Source organism: Centroberyx gerrardi, chromosome 5 (genome assembly GCF_048128805.1).
Source record: "Centroberyx gerrardi isolate f3 chromosome 5, fCenGer3.hap1.cur.20231027, whole genome shotgun sequence".
Classification (NCBI taxonomy): domain Eukaryota; kingdom Metazoa; phylum Chordata; class Actinopteri; order Beryciformes; family Berycidae; genus Centroberyx; species Centroberyx gerrardi.
Window position 1 is genome coordinate 19,848,773 of NC_136001.1, and position 16,745 is coordinate 19,865,517.

General features: G+C 43.7%; 1 protein-coding gene across 6 annotated transcripts in view; it reads left to right on the top strand.

Moving 5' to 3' along the window:
- ampd2a (adenosine monophosphate deaminase 2a) overlaps window positions 1-16,745 on the top strand; it is a 38,374-nt gene that overhangs the window by 15,310 nt on the left and 6,319 nt on the right. For 4 of the 6 annotated variants that reach the window (XM_071925953.2, XM_071925950.2, XM_071925955.2 and 1 more), the window contains exons 2-15: window positions 6,972-7,102; window positions 7,869-7,999; window positions 8,616-8,684; window positions 9,514-9,625; window positions 9,734-9,920; window positions 11,970-12,111; window positions 12,222-12,311; window positions 12,406-12,535; window positions 12,803-12,997; window positions 13,144-13,275; window positions 13,390-13,553; window positions 14,352-14,478; window positions 14,586-14,749; window positions 14,882-15,002. In XM_071925953.2, the coding sequence (XP_071782054.2) occupies window positions 6,972-7,102; window positions 7,869-7,999; window positions 8,616-8,684; window positions 9,514-9,625; window positions 9,734-9,920; window positions 11,970-12,111; window positions 12,222-12,311; window positions 12,406-12,535; window positions 12,803-12,997; window positions 13,144-13,275; window positions 13,390-13,553; window positions 14,352-14,478; window positions 14,586-14,749; window positions 14,882-15,002 (1,895 nt within the window). The remainder of the gene's footprint in view (window positions 1-6,971; window positions 7,103-7,868; window positions 8,000-8,615; window positions 8,685-9,513; window positions 9,626-9,733; window positions 9,921-11,969; window positions 12,112-12,221; window positions 12,312-12,405; window positions 12,536-12,802; window positions 12,998-13,143; window positions 13,276-13,389; window positions 13,554-14,351; window positions 14,479-14,585; window positions 14,750-14,881; window positions 15,003-16,745) is intronic. The other 2 variants (XM_071925951.2, XM_078283501.1) reach the window with 2 other exon arrangements.

Genomic DNA, 16,745 nt, shown 5'->3' on the forward strand with positions numbered 1-16,745 from the left:
CTCTCAGGGAATTAAGTGAAAGGAGGTGTATTGAGCTGTGGAGAAAAACAACTGTTTCTAAACACAGTACACAGAAAAAAAGTGGTTAATGTGGTAACACATTCCCATGTCACACCACACACACAAACCAGTATTTCTCACTGTCATAATATCTACCACTCAACATGAAGTATTACTATGCTAGTACACCCAAAATGTGTTGGTTTTTAACATTAAAGCTTTGCCTATTATTCTCCAAGAGTAGCTGATTTTTATTTATTTTTATTTTTTTCAGTTCAGTTTGATTCATGCACCTTTGTGGAGCTGCAACATTGTGACAGTTTGTGGCTGTGCCAGCAGGTAGCAGTAGCCATAGCTGGCAACCAGCCCAAGCAGTTGGTTTGCCCCCTGGTGTGTTAAGAAAGTTAGGAAGTAGGGTTGGGTGATTGGACAAATACATCAGGGATTGGCGATGGCTTGAATCCATCGGCGGTAGATTTCTTTTTTTTGCGGATTGCCTTACCGATTTAAAGACCTTCATCACCTTAACACGCACTGGTCCGTATATGGGGATACGAGCCAGAAGGGATGTTATTCACATTCATTATGTTTTTAGGGTAATTGGCAATTCTATATACCATTTGAAAGTGTGAAATCTATATGTATGCGACATTTTACGATCAACAATAATGCCCACTTTTGTAACAGGAGTGCACATAAAACAGACTCACTCAAAATGGCGACTCTTTACCTTCAATGACTCATAAAAGTCTACAAACAATATGAATCATGGTGATGTCGGCATCCTAATCACAGCATGGGTCCATCCAACAAAACTAGTAGCTAATAGTGTTGAGTCATAAAAATGTGCTAACTCAGGTGGTGTTTACATATGAAAGCAAATTTGGCAAATTGCTTGGGTTGGGTGTTTAGGGTTTCCCTCTATACACACACACACAGACACACACACACACACACACAGACACAGACACAGACGAATACATCGGCAGTCGCCAATTGGGAGGCTGACTGTGGACGATTAGGAAATTTGGACAAATCACCCAACCCTGTTCTGAAGATGTTAGACATTTTGAAACGTTCTTGTGCCAGCTGGGGCCCGTGATGCCAGCTGGGGCCCGTGATGCCAGCAGGTGTGGCTTGTCCAGTCGAGGCAGTATGCTGCCAATGAGACAGACATACTAAGATGCCCATCATGCATTGCTGCTACTTAACCTCCTTGGCCGTGCGTCACTGTCCCCTCTGTAATGACAAAGTGCTTGGTGTTGGCATTAGTCTGATTTCAAATGACTGCAAATGTAAGTAGACAATATTCTTTTTACTCATATGGCTCATATGTGATCAGTTTAAAAAAAATGGCCATAGTGTATTCAGTTTAAGTATTTAATTAGTTAAAAATTCACTTACCACTATATGGGCCCGCTAACTACTGTACTGGCAGATACTTTAGAACTTGGTGACTAGCTACCTTGCTTTGATTATGGTAGCTCACACTAGCTGATAGCGTTGAGGTTGTCAGAATAAATACAAAGATATGGTTAGCTGTAACAGTAATGCCTTACAACAATAACGTCATCCATTTTTGTTCATTTCATCCAGGGACCGATGAGGAGTTTTCTGACCGTCTCAGCTCTGGGTCGGCTTGGAAGGCCAAGCGACCCAGAGCCAAGAGACCCAAATTGTATACTTTTGAAACACCCACTATGTGTTTGTTTGATTAAAGTTGTGTATGTTTAATCTGATCATGTAATGAGATGTTATTTATAAACCTGTTTGAGGCATGAAACAATTAAATAGGTCATAACATTTAAGTCTCATTTTGTTTGTGACAAAAGAGCAGTTTGACAGAAGGGGATAATTCCTGATGATCTGCCAGTCAGCTAGCCACTTGGCTGGATAGGCACCAATTACTATTTACCTCTGAGGCAATTTTAAAATTCACAGGTGTCACTACTGGAGTGCACAAACCACTAGAGCACCTAGTCTTGTTTTCCCTATGGGTCAGGGAGGAAGAAAGAACCGCTGTGATCCTCACAAAGCAGAGGCGGCTCTCCACACAGAGGGCAGTCTCTCTCTAGGCAGGGAGGAGTTCAAAAGAGCAGGTGGGGAGTGTACAGTATGTGGGCGGTGTGCAGACTCAGGTCCCAGGGATCTGAGGGGAAAGATGAGATGGAAAGCTTTGTTACTATAACTCACTGGTCTAAGAAATTAACTTACATAGGCTGCATGAAGATGCAAGGCTTGTGCTGTTGCACTCTAAAACAGACAGACGGACAGACATGCACAGCAGACGGCATTGTTTAAGGAGAAGCTAGAGGCTGGGTTGTTTGGCCAACCTGTGTGCCAAAATACATTTGCAGAGAAACTGGATCTGCACAGCAGTTTGAAATGAATAACAAAAGTGCTTTTGTCATGGCATCTCAGAACGAGGATGCGAAATAGGGAACGAGGGCACGGAAGATTAGGTTTTGTGTCCCATGTTGATCCACATTCTCTTTCACAAATGAGTTGCGCAGAATTAATTTATTTTGTCTCAAGGACTAGCCTACAGCCAAATGGTTACTATTGGTTACACTCCATCATGGCTCAGTTGTCATAGCGCAGAGATACTGCTCAGACATCAAAAGCGTTTATCTTTATTGTTCCTCAATAAATTTGAGGTATTACTATGTCAGGGCAAATTAGCTGTGCCCTTTTTATCTACCTGTTCACTGGCTGTTTGGCAGATTGTTTTATTTTCTATTCAAGATGAGAGTGGTCAGGCGTGAGTCTTTACTAAATCATCTGCCTTGAGCTTAGTGTTTTTTAAACATCTTTCCCTTACAGTACATCCCTGCACTTAACGTAATTTTTTATTAATAATGAGTTAATAAAATATCTGCTCTATCCAGAATCCGGACCTTTTACATGCCCCCACAGTTTTAAGGTAACCAGTAACTTTTGCAGTAACTTTTCACAAGGTTTACGACTACATTGCTGAAGTGTTTTGGGGTTTTGACCTTTTGACTTTACCTGTTCCACCATAGCAAAGCCATGTTCTAGAAAGCCTGTTCTCAACCCTAGACTGCTGGAGGCATGGTCAGACTATGCACCAAAGTGTAAAGTGCAAAGCTATGACAATGGTAATTAGCCAGTACTACCGTCAAAGAAAAAAGGAAGCTTCTTCAAAGTGTAGTGACATACCCACTTTGTCAGCTGCTCTGCTGTGGTACATCTACAGAAAAAGGGTCCGGTAAAACTATTTGCAGTGCATAGTATTATATAATCACTTTCTAATGTGTCATGGCTGAACACTTAATTTAAAAGGTGGAAAAGTATCGTGACCGACTTTGCAATCAACATCCCCCTGACCCAAGAAATCACAAAGTTAGACATTTTTACAAGATAGCCACTTTATGCTCAAATTTAAAATGCCCACCCTATCACACATGACACCACTTTCTTTTTTCTGTCGCAAAGAGTGGCAATAATTTGTTGGGCGAAATCAGATGTGACCAAGCCTTAAACCTTGCTTTACTAAATTGACCAGTATTCCAGTATTATTATGACCACTTTACTGTTAGACTGAGCTCCCAGTTCACTGAGTGAATTACTCATGCAAAGTTTTATTCCTCCTCTCTCCTTTATTCCTACTTTGTCTTGGAGCGTATCAGTCGTATGGGTTGCTCTCAGCATTCACTGTGGTGTTTACCGGTGTAGTGGTGTGAAGACGGGTTGTGTTCCCTACTGCGCTGATGTCACTGAGATAAATAGAGTTGGGGGTGCTGGATTAAGAGGCGTCTGTGGTGGAAAGGCTAGGGGATTATATGGATACTATACTGGGGATGACTGTGTGTGCACTTGCACTCATCTGTTTGTGTGAAGATGCACACGTGCTTGCATGCACGCACATGTGCTGTGCAGTTACCCATGTGTATGTGGGTGCCCTCCTTTCTGTCCTTGAGAGTATGATTGTCAATAGATTGTGGCATAGTTGTAATACATCCCCTTTGAGCTAGGCTGCTACAGGAAACGTTGAAAAAAAAAGTTCCACCACACCATGCCAGTATGAGTGAGCAGAGAGCTGCCCTTCTCTGTTCATTCGTAACTCCACAGCCTTGGAGGCAGACAGCAGATGGCAGAGACTAATTGTCACAGGCCAGACACAGCACCAATAATGGCACCAATTACAGAGGAGAATGAACACGCTTCTCCCAAAGCCATAGACTTCTGAATTACTATCTGTTTACACAACTTTGGTTCACTCTTGCAACTTAAATGTATGGCTGCTTTTAGACAATCCGCAGAAATGAGTAAACAAAATGTTCTATTCCTGTGTGCCTCAATCCTGAGGCAGTCAGATGTATTTGGTATTTTGGTCACTCTTGTGAGATCGTGGTTGTTTTACTCTGGAGTGGGATTAGAGTCATCTGTTTCCAGCAGGTCTTGAGTGGGGAAAGCCCCTTGTGTCATACCCAGGTGTGTAAATGTGTATGTGTGAATTCGGATAATTCTTGTTTAAGTGTGTGCCTGTGCATGTGTGGTTGACGTGAGATAGCATCTGTTATTACAGCTGTCTTTCCTTCAGATGCCCTCTGCTCTTGGACGTTTTACATGGATTTTCATGCACTGACACAGATTGCAGTTATAGTCGGAGCTTCACAGGTAATCATGGCTTGGCCCAGTTGGAAATTTTGTATGTTTTTTTTTTACTTTGTGCAAGTGATTTCTTTGTCTTAGATGCCGTCAGTAAAGACACAAGAAGGAAAAACAGGTTTATATAACTGAGGGAACAAAACGTAGCTAGTCCTTGGCCAAAGATGTTGAGATTGCTCTGTAATGGTAACACTGTTTTTAAAAGTCTGTCTTGAGTCTCTCTGCCTCTGTGTTGTAGCCTGTAAGATGATGCTACGTGCACACAGTAACTGAACTAAAGTTTTTAGTGAACTGAATTTCTCATAGCCTGGAGCCACAGGAGCTGTTGTAGAGTATTGGCTGCTATTTTCAAGTCTATACTGTTAAACCATCTGAATGTGTGTTGATATTAATTTTAAGCATGACTTTATGAACCCAGGGTATAATGATACAGATACAGATGGCAGAGAAGCAGGAAAGAAAAAAGGGAAAAAAAACATGCTGGGGATGTACAAATTTTGTGCTAAATTTGTGCCTGCTAAGACCATAGTTCCCCAGCCAAACCATCATACATAAGGATCATTGGTTAACCAAATGTAAACATGACTGTGAAATGGTAAGAATTAATAACTTTGTAATGCTGACCGGCACAATGAGATTGCCACCATTGCTAGTGAGTTAGCTGTAGCCTGCAAAGTATCCAGATGGCCCGTGTGTATCTATACCCCTATGTGTTCTGTTTATTAGCAAGGGCACTACACAGTGCAAATGATGTTTCATGTGGCTGGCTGTACACCATGACTAATTGGACACTATGTTGCGTCTGTGTTTGCTAGAGAGAAGCCTTGTGGGTTGTAAATCCTTTACTGTCTGAGCTGTTTGAATAGTACACACATATTTCTTATCTACAGGCCTTGTCACTCCAAAAATCTTGGCATAAGCACACACACATAGCATTTTATTAGCCTTTATTTATCTGGGTAAAGTCAGTTTAGCACGAATGCTCTTTTCCAGCAACTCCCTGCTTCACATTTTCACAGTTAAACACATTTACACCTGGGAGCTGCCCAGTAAAACCACAGTCTTCTACTGTTGTCCACTGAGCAGCCCAACTGGAGCAGCTGGGGATTAGGTGCTTTGCTTAAGGGCACGTCAACAGTATTTGTGAGCGGGCAGTGCACACTTACTATTTTTAATTGATTGATATAGGCAGTTGGAAGGCTGAGAGCACAGGAGGCACAGGAGAGAAAATTCAGCACGGGACTTGATCCTAGGCCTGCAGGCGCACCGGTGGGGCTCCAGATGCGGCAAACTAAACCACTTGACTATCTCTGACCACAGTTGTTGATGAGGGAGGAGAGTGTTGCTCATTCACTTCCCACATACCACATCAACACACAGCAAAAACACACTCAAACAGAGAGTGAGACACCTGAGCTCAGAGGAACTCATCTTTGTTTCCTGGTTAATAAGCTCCTCTGCCCTCACCTGCCCTCCTCTTTTTCTCTTATAGCCACAGAAGCCTCTTTGTCTTCTGGCTATCCTGTCTGTCTCTGTTTGTGATAGGCGACCTCTCAGCTCTCAGGCCCAGACTTTTCAGAGTATAATATTAAGATATTCTCTTACTTTGTTAATGCTGTGGGAGTGGTGGTTAGAGAAACTGTCCTTCAACTAGAAGACCCGAGTGGCCAGCATCCACCCTGCTTAAGTGTCCTTGAGCAAGACACTGAATCCCCACTAGCTTTAAGGCCGCTCTTTTGTATCTGACCCTGCACTCTGACTTCCCTGTGGAGGGGAGCAAGTGAAAATAGAATTTCCCTACAGGGATCAATAAAGTATCACATTATTATTATTACATGTGTTCATGCATACAGGGATATTTATGATGGGCATATGGAAGTGCATGTAAACAGTGTATCGCAAACCAGACCTTAAACAGGATATGACTTATTACCCAGAATACCATGTACATGTAAATGTAGGTAGTATCCAAAGAGACCAAGAGCCAGGCTGCAGCATGCCAGAGCTCTGCACCCTCCTGAAACAACACACTACACTCAGCCAGAGATACTCAGCTTAACTCAATCTAATGCTCCAACCCTCTGCTATAAAATGAGCCAAAGGGAACCTCCTCAAAATGTGAACATGTGAAAAGCTCAGTGGAAATGCCAAGGGACAGTGTGGTGGGGTCAGCCAAGGAACAGGGAATGTTGTGGGTGGTTAGCGTAGGACCTGAATTACCTTCAGGTCCTACATTTGAGTGTCCACACTCAAATGTTTCCTTGATTGTGTAACAATAATAACGCAATGTGCCACTATCATAACATGCTTTTTCTCACAATGTCTGTGTTTGTCTCCAGACCTGCGTGGTGCAACCGGGCCCAAGCCCCTCAAGCCCCAGCGATCCCTTCCAGGGACACCTGTTTCTCACAAGCACTTTCCAATTGACCTGCGAACATCCATGGACGGAAAGTACAAAGAGATTGCCGAGGTGAGATCTGAGAGCCAGACAGTGTTGCTACACAGTGAACTCACAGGAGCAGACACACAATGAGCTTCATTCATGAGCCTTTGGTATGAATACATTAGATCTTAAAGGGACAGCTCAGGTTTTTTAAGCTAATCTGATTCATCATGATTCATCATGAACTGGGAGCACTACTGATCAATCCAGAAGGCAGCAGTGCGCCAGTTTTTTGGCCATTGAGATATTTTAAGCAGCTGTTATTGGTATTTGTTGGCAATTTGCTAGTAGTGCAAATGCATGTCAACAAGGTTGAAAATCTCTGAACAAAGATATAGAAGTACATAAATAGTTAACTATGTTGTCAGCAGGAAAAGGAGCTACATGTGTCATGTTGGAGAATGTTTAGTCCCATTTACTTCAGTAGGATTGCTGAGAAATGCCAATAACTTGTGCTTGCAATGTCTGACCAGTTTAAACACAGAGAGGTGCATTGTTAATAATAAATTATATAGGCTTTTTAAAAGCCAGAATTATCCCTTCAAATCCTGCAAAAAATCCCAAACTACATCATCAATTCATCAGTTTTCTTACTGTAGATCACACCAGTTCAGAAGGTGGCTTGACAATCTATGCCTTTAAATTGAAGGTAAATTTAAGAGAACTTCGATAAAATGGTTGAGTGTAGACCTCTATGTCTTCCTTTTGTCCAGTAGGTGCATGGAAATGCATCTGTTTCCGTGTTTAATTACGACATACTGTAGATGGTATAACTGTTTTGTGTTTGCACCAGGAGCTGTTCACACGCAGCATGGCAGAGAGTGAGATGCGTAGCGCTCCTTATGAGTTCCCTGAGGACAGCCCCATTGAACAGCTGGAGGAGCGACGGCACCGCCTGGAGAGGCAAATCAGCCAGGACATCAAGTGAGAAACACAAACACACCAAACACCTCCCTTTACATCACTCCAGACAAACATAGCTCTCTCCTGCCCTCACTTGTTACACACAATCATGCTTTCACCCATGCACGCACGCTCAACAGCTTCCAACATGTCAGTTTGCGGGCTAACTAACTCCAGCGATCAGCTAACTGGGCCAGCCAGCAGTCAGCACATGTTCTGGTGTTCCATGCTGTTCTACACAAACTTTTAGAAGGAAGTGGGTTCTGTCTTGGTTGCCAGGGTGACACTATCTGCACCACTAAGCCGATCCTCTAGATGATTATCTGACACGCCCCCCGCAGACCCCTGTTTACCAATCTGGGTGTAGCACTGCTAACTGATGGTATTTTTCTGTTTGTGTCATTCCCCTTGATCACCTAAAACCTAATATGCTTTGTGTGTATGTATGTATGTATTTGTACGTGTGTGTGTGTGTGTGTGTGTGTGTGTGTGTGGTTGTGCGCGTGTTGTCTGTTGCTCATATGTGTGCTTGTGCATATATTTGGTCTGCCTCTTCTCTGTGTGCTTCATTTCTTCTGATGCCCATGTGCCCCCTGCCTTTGCCACGCTATCCTGCGCCGCTGCATATCACCCCAAGGCTTGAGCCAGAGATCTTGCTCCGCGCCAAACAGGACTTCATGAAAATCGACAGTGCTGCAGACCTAGAGTGAGTGAGCTCTGCTTCAGTTCTGTACTGTATGTTGTCTCAGTCCACTTCTCCCTCTCTCTCTCTCCCTCTCTCTCTCTCTCTCTCTCTCAGGTCAAGTTAATTTAAGTTAATTTATTTATATAGCCCTGCATCACAAGTAAGCCTCAAAGGACTTGAGCCTACCTAGATCTAACTAATCAACAATCAATCACAGAACAAAATGATGTAATGCATTATGCAACAAAATAAAACACAACCAAACGAAACAAAGCACAAGGCACAAAATAGCATACTGGAGAGGTATAACAAGCCAACCTAACCTACATAGCCTAGCCTAGCCTACCCAGCACCACCAACCTTAGACCCTCAGTGCATGCATGGAAAAACTGGGGGAGAAACCTTGGGCAGGCCGAGTCAAAGAGGGATCTCCCACCAGGATGGCTGTAGTATGCAGTAGGTGCCGGGACAAGACGGTAAAATGGTCAGTAACATGGACAATAACAATGAGATAAGAAAACAGATGAGACGGAAAGAAGCATGATGCGGCAGAGAGATGGGACTATGGCCAGCGCCAACAGAAACTAGGGCAGCACCCGTATATCTCTCTCTCTCTCTCTCTCTCTCTCTCTCTCTCTCTCTCTCTCTCTCTCTCTCTCTCTCTCTCTCTCTCTCTCTCTCTCTCTCTCTCTCTCTCTCTCTCTCTCTCTCTCTCTCTCTCTCTCTCTCTCTCTCTCTCGTATTGATCTGCCTTAGTCGCTTCTTACCTCCACATGTTCTCTCTCTTTGCTCCTCCTGCCTCTTTTTATCTTTCTCTTGTCTTTATCTCCATTTCTCTCATGTTCATCAGGTCAATGAAGGAGAAGAGTGTGGACACTGTTGATGATGGCTTTCAGGAGAGAGAGATGCCAATGGAGAGGGAGTACCAGCGCGTCTCAATATCTGGAGAGGAAAAGTGTGGGGTGAGGAGCTCTACTGTTCACAGATGATTTGTATGTGCTTTCACTAGCATTTAAACTAAGGCAATTTCTCCCATTCATTTACCTGTGTTTGTTTTCATATCTGCCCAGGTGCCCTTCACTGACTTGGTAGATGCTGCCAAGTGTGTGGTGAAGGCGTTATTCATTCGGGAGAAGTACATTACCCGGTCCATGCAGAACTTCTGTAAGACCACGGCTCACTCCTTGCTGGAGCTGGGGGAGAAGCCTCTGGACCTGCGGGTCTATGACGATATTCCAGAGACCCCTGTAGATGCTGGTATGACATACATACACCAAACATATAAGCTATTTATGGGGCATAAATACTAGTTTGAGTGTTTGTTATCAGAAGGATGGAACAAAAGAGAGAGTTCACACTCAGGAGGCAATAGCTGCCTTGATCTTTAATTGAGCCCATGGGTGTTGGTGAAATGCACCGAGGCAGCTATTGCACCCGACAGGAGGCACAGTAATCGCCTAGCCACCTACATTGACAACTGACTTTTAGCTGCAGGGTTGAGAGAGAGGGTGATAGAGCACACCAGGTTACTCATACAGCATCTGACAGCCCTTGGCTTCTCAAAGAACCTGGAAAAGAGAACATTGACTCACAGTTAGTGTGCCTCCGTCATTGGGCTGTCCCTTGGCGTCCCTCGGCCGGGACCAATCACATCACAGGTTTTGCAATGTCATGATCACAACAGACATGTGCATGGCAGCACTAAGCTTTCCTGAAACCAGGGGCAGCAGTGGGCACAGTCGTAGCCAGAGCTACAGTCCAAGGGGATTACGCTGGCCCACGAATGGTCACAGGTTCTGCTGTATGCTTTTCTCCGTTTGGCTCTGGTCCCTCACACTCTGGCCTGAGTGAGAGAGAGGAGACTGTCATTAATCTTGATAGCCCGTCATTGGCCAGGGAAAGTGGCTGGCCGAAATCATTCTACTTCTTTGTGGTCAACCATGGCCTCTTTTTTTTCAGATTCCTGAATCATCTAGCCCTCTGGGCTTAGCCTGTGAGATGTCCAGTTTGAATGTTGTTGAATTCCTCCTGGGTGTCATAACCATCCAGAACACCGGGGTTGGATGCACTATCCCAGTCAACTTAGATCAGGGGGAGTTTAAGGTGCTGTATTTTAAGATGGGTCTGTTGTTGGCGGCGCAGTGATATCTGTGCATTTTCTGTGCACCCCAAGTTCACTTGGGACTCAACAACAACATTGTGGGCATTTGTCCCTAAGAACCCAACAGTGCCTTCCCCTTGAACTGTTGCCCTCTACCCCCTGCCATTTTCCACTTTGGAGTAACAACAGCTTCATATGTTACGTCCTGTATGTGCACTGTTCATCTACTTGGACAAGTCTAAAGGATTTAGGAAAGAAAGCTGATCAGTTACTTTTGTAATGGGACAGGCAAAGCTATCAGTATGCAAGGGGGAATTGCTCCTACACCACTAAGGGGCCCCAGCTTCCTGTATCCCTACATGGTCATTCCATTAGGGCCATGGCAACATCTCGGGCACCTTTTAAGGGGATTTCCAGGACATACTCAGTGGCTTGTTGGGCTTCACCTTGCACGTTTTGGCACACACTGTCGGGAGCATGGGCTCATCTGAAGGACAGTTTGTCAGCCGAAGAGTGCTTGACAGCCGGTCTTCAAGATAAGCCTGTGGCAATACGGGAGTGGATATATACCTGTATTGAGACACTGCTTGAACGAGAACTCTGGTTCTCTGATCACACCAGTGAGGTCTCTCACCCAACCACCTTCCTTGGGTGTAGTGAGAAAGGAGCCACATCCAGTGAATCCAAAGTGAAAGAGAGGCACTCAACAGCTGCTGTGAAAATGCCCTCAAGCAAGTCACTGAAAACCAAAGTGCGCTTGTAGTTGAATACAGCTGCTAATTCATAGCAGTTGACATTATAGTCTATATTATAGGTAATATGTGTAAAATATATTTCTAATTATATCATGCTCAAATGAGTTGTGATACTGACCTTTGGTGCTGTATTGAATAGCCCATGTGAGCTGCTTTTTATAAGGATATTTCATTATTTTCCCTCCTAGCTGATTTTAAGATGTATCAAATACTGAAAAGCACAGGAGCTGACTTGCTCTCTTTGACATAACATGCCCGTTTAGAATGGAATCGAGCTTGACAACTCCCAAAGTGGATCAAATGAAAACACAGAGCAGAGCAGTGGGGCCACTGACTAATGAAAAAATCCTACACATCTTTTACCTGAACAATTACCCTTGTTAACAGTTTTAAGATAAGTTGTAACATGGAAGCTGTAATTTGATTGTAGTCCATCCCCTGCTCTCCCAGATGCCCCTGTCCACCCGCCTGTTTCAGAGACGCACCCTTATGAGAATCAGGACCCCAAGAATATGCCTGCTGACACAGGATACGGCTGCAATATGGTGGACGGAGTAATCCATGTCTACACCAAGAAGAGCCCCATGGACAAGTAGGTGTTTTCTCCTGTAGGGTGATTTATGAATTTTGTTTACTTGTCGAAAGTGTGAGTTGGTTTGCACAATTGGAGTCTTTGGGTTCTCATACTGTCCTCTTATTCAGGAGTACAGAGCTGGACCTGCCCTATCCTGACCTGAAGGAGTATATTGCAGACATGAATGTTATGATGGCCCTCATTATCAACGGACCAGTGTGAGTGTATCGGCCGACAAATATCATTCTGTTTTTAGCTTAGTATTAGTTCGAAATGAAATATAACCGTTTCCTATGTGTGTTTTTTTTACAGGAAGTCTTTCTGCTACCGCCGCCTGCAGTACCTGAGCTCTAAATTCCAGATGCACATCCTGCTGAATGAGATGAAGGAGTTGGCAGCTCAGAAGAAGGTTCCCCACCGAGACTTCTACAACATCCGCAAGGCAAGAGCCATCAAACGGCAGCTACTGTTGGCTTAACTACCTAATTAGAGAGGACTTGATCCCTCACTTATTTTATTTTAATAACATCACTGGGCTGTTATTAGTTGATGATATCCCCATAGCTAGAAAAATGTTAATACAAAGATTCAGATTAATCATTGAAACGTATTGCTTAGAACTGCAGCACAACTGTCTATATATCATAATATAAATATCCAAATAAGTGCAACACCTCTCATGCTGTGTTCTGTTCTCTCCTGCCTCCAGGTGGACACACACATACATGCATCCTCCTGTATGAACCAGAAGCACCTGCTGCGTTTCATCAAGAGAGCCATGAAGAAATACCCCGGGGAGATCGTCCATATGGAGCGCGGGCATGGACAGACCCTCATGGATGTGTTTGAGAGCATGAACCTGACAGCCTTCGACCTGAGTGTCGACACTCTTGACATGCATGCGGTGAGAAATGGGGGCAGCAGTAGAAACTACTGTTTAAAGGATTTGAACAAAATAATCAGGAGGTTCTGTACAAAAGAAGACGTAATAAGTCTAACGTATTTGGCATGGATAAAAATCTGATTTAACAGTTTTATTTTCCTTCTCAGGACCGCAACACGTTCCATCGGTTTGACAAGTTCAACGCCAAATACAACCCAATCGGAGAATCCATCCTTAGAGAGATCTTCATCAAGACTGACAACCACATTGAGGGAAAATACTTTGCACACATAATCAAGGTGTGACAAAAAACATTCGTATACAATATTTATTTTTTACCTCATCCAAGTAATTTTTAACAGTGCATACAGAAATTGATTCATTGACATCCTCTGCCACTATTTGTGTTTTAGGAGGTAATGTTTGACTTGGAGGAGAGCAAGTACCAGAACTCCGAGCTGCGTCTGTCCATCTATGGCCGCTCCCGTGACGAATGGGACAAGCTGGCCCAGTGGGCCGTCAAACATCGTGTCTACTCTAATAATGTGCGCTGGCTTGTCCAGGTGCCCCGCCTCTTGTGAGTAGTACCTCAACTTGCTGCACCTTAAAGCTGAGCAGTGCAACATTTGGCCACTAGTTGCGAAGTTGGTGCTAGTGAGCACTTTAGAAGAAGGCGTCATCCCAAGTTGTGTATCAGGTGTTTGTCCAGCATGTGTCCGAGGACACACAACCATGCTATAAGCATGTGTGGCTAACAAAAAACAAAAGTTTTCCAAGGTAGAGGGCCCTTCCACCTTTTGATACTGATCACTACCTGCTCAGCAAGCAAACATGGTTGTAATTAGGGAAATGACCCAAAAGGAAGATGGTGTTGCTGCTAATGCTGAATTTGTTTGATGGAGGCGAAGGGTGGGGTGACATGAATCCAGCCTGGTCCAGCACAGGCACTCACAGTGAAGTAGAGAAAACATAACAAAATACAACAAAGCACAACATTACACCCACAGGTGTAGTGTTACATGTTACATTGGAAATTGACCTGTAGGTCAAAATTAGAATGTAAACAAATTTGTGTACTTTCTCAGGAAAACTCTGTAGCATAGATAGCACAGCATTAGCAGCAACAGCATCTTCCTTTTGGGTCATTTGGGTGCCTAATTACAACCATGTTTGCTTGCTGAACCAGTTCTTTATTTAGTTAGGATCTACATCAGCTGATGGTTTTGCAGCCTATCTCAGCCATCCTTACAAATCGCTGGTATCATTCTCAAATATGTTATGATCCTCACATCGTTGTGAATAACAATAAATGTCATTGCTCTGTGTGCCATCTGTAGCTGTTTGTATGTGACTATAACATTCGCCCCCTTTGCAGTGACGTGTACAAAACCAAAAAGCAGCTGGCAAATTTCCAGGAGATGCTGGAGAATATCTTCCTGCCTCTGTTTGAAGTCACCATCAACCCGCGCAGTCATCCAGAGCTGCACCTCTTCCTGGAGCAGGTGAGTAGAACTACGCAAGAGTTAAAGCTGTCTCGGTGATTCACACTTACAGAGATTGACTGGTTGTTGTTTCGGTGTGTTTCTGCGTGTGGCATGTGTGTTGACAGGTGGTGGGCTTTGACAGTGTGGATGACGAGTCCAAGCCCGAGCACCACATCTTCAATCTTGACAGTCCACTGCCAGCCAACTGGAGAGAAGAGGACAACCCACCCTATTCCTACTACCTCTACTACACTTATGCCAACATGACTGTGCTGAACCACCTGCGCAGGTATGGGGCAGCCTGACTCATCATTACACACAAAAAGACTTTTGCCTTCATTTAATGACTCATCCATTCACACAAAGCCCCTTTTTGGATGAATGAGGTTTCAATGTTTTTTCATACTTTTGTCCAATACAGGAGGCGAGGCTTCCATACCTTTGTGCTGCGACCTCACTGTGGGGAGGCGGGGCCTATCCACCACCTGGTGTCAGGTTTCATGTTATCAGAGAACATCTCCCATGGGCTGCTGCTCAGAAAGGTCAGGACATAAAGGGTTGTTTCCAGAGAACTGCCAAGGAACTGTTTGGCCTTATCATGTTAACACTTAAACATTATTCCTCCTTTCTCCTCTGACTAGCTGCTGGTAATATATTCACATTCATTCTGAATGTGAATGTATTCAGAGTGTCTGTCCATGTCATGATATTCTCCTTCTCCACTTAGCTGTGATTTGAAACATGCCAAAACTTGCTTTGCCCTCTCTACATCTCTGCATCTTCCTCTCCCTCTCCTCTCTCTTGAATTCTCTCCTCCACTACTTTTTCCATGACTCTGGGCTTTCTGGATTTATTGGGTCGAGTAGAGAACTATTGACTGTTCTTCTGCATCATAGTGTTTGGCTATAGGGCAGTATTCATGATAACTTTCCATGAAGGACATTACTGTTGGGCAAAATGTCCACTAGGGCTGTCAACGAATATTTGAATTGTAAAAAAAAACAGACATTCGATTGTGGAAATTAATATTCGATTGTGAAAAAAAAAAGCAGCACTACCGCGGCTGTCTGCCTCGCGAGTTCTCGCGTGGGCCTGGGCAGCTGCACTGAATGCACTGCATGACAGACAGAAGTCACACAACGTCACTTTCATTGATTGAAAATGAAATGTAGGTCAAGCTGAAACAAGCGAATAATTCAACAACAACTGTGTGGTAATGATGGCAGAGAGTTCACAACCCCCTCTGAGCAATCTAAAAAGCCGAGAGAGAGAGAGAGAGAGAGAGAGAGAGAGAGAGAGAGAGAGAGAGAGAGAGAGAGAGAGAGAGAGAGAGAGAGAGAGAGAGAGAGAGAGAGAGAGAGAGAGAGAGAGAGAGAGAGAGAGAGAGAGAGAGAGAGAGAGAGAGAGAGAGAGAGAGAGAGAGAGAGAGAGAGAGAGAGAGAGAGAGATGTAGATCTTTTAAAAGACATGTTTATGTTGAAATAAATATACCTATACAAGTAGTTATGTCTCTCATTATATTGGTTTGCCCTCTTATGGACATAATGCGCAAAAATAGATATTCGTATGGTTCAAACCTATGTGTTTTTTTAGAAGGAATAATCGAACGTCATTTTTGGCCAATTTTGACAGCCCTAATGTCCACAAGCACAGATCATTGCTGCATCATAAGCAGACTGATGCAGTAGCAGCTACCATGGTAATGATCATCAACAAGTTCTTGGAGACAAATGAGCCTGTAAAGTTCATGATTTTTGATCATACAAGTCCCATTCATTTGAATATATCTGATATTTTGCTTTCCCTTTATGATTTCCCAGTTTCTTGAGTTTGTGTTATCGTTCATACACACCTATATTGACTTTGGCATCATAGCTTGATTGTTGATGTACCAAGTGATGTGGCAAGTGTTTGTGATTTTTTTTCCTACTCTTTATGGCCTTCATGTAACCTAGTGTAAGTCTGTGAATAGAGGATATTCCATTATAGGCAACATCCATTCAGACCAAGTATATGGGTTACTGACATGGGATTTGCTTTTTAAAGTGTTTGTAGGCTTAAGTGGTTTCATGTCCCTCTTTCTGACCTATGTTCACACATTTCAACTGACCTTGGTGGAACATTTTATTTTCTGACCGCAGATATCACAGTACCCCTGAACCCCTGAACGTGTCAAGCTCTGACACAAGCTGCCCCAGGAATCCCTCATCACCACTGATGTTCAGAATGTTTTCCCTGACTTTTTTTTACTCGTAATTGTAAACAAGCAAAATCATGGTAAATAA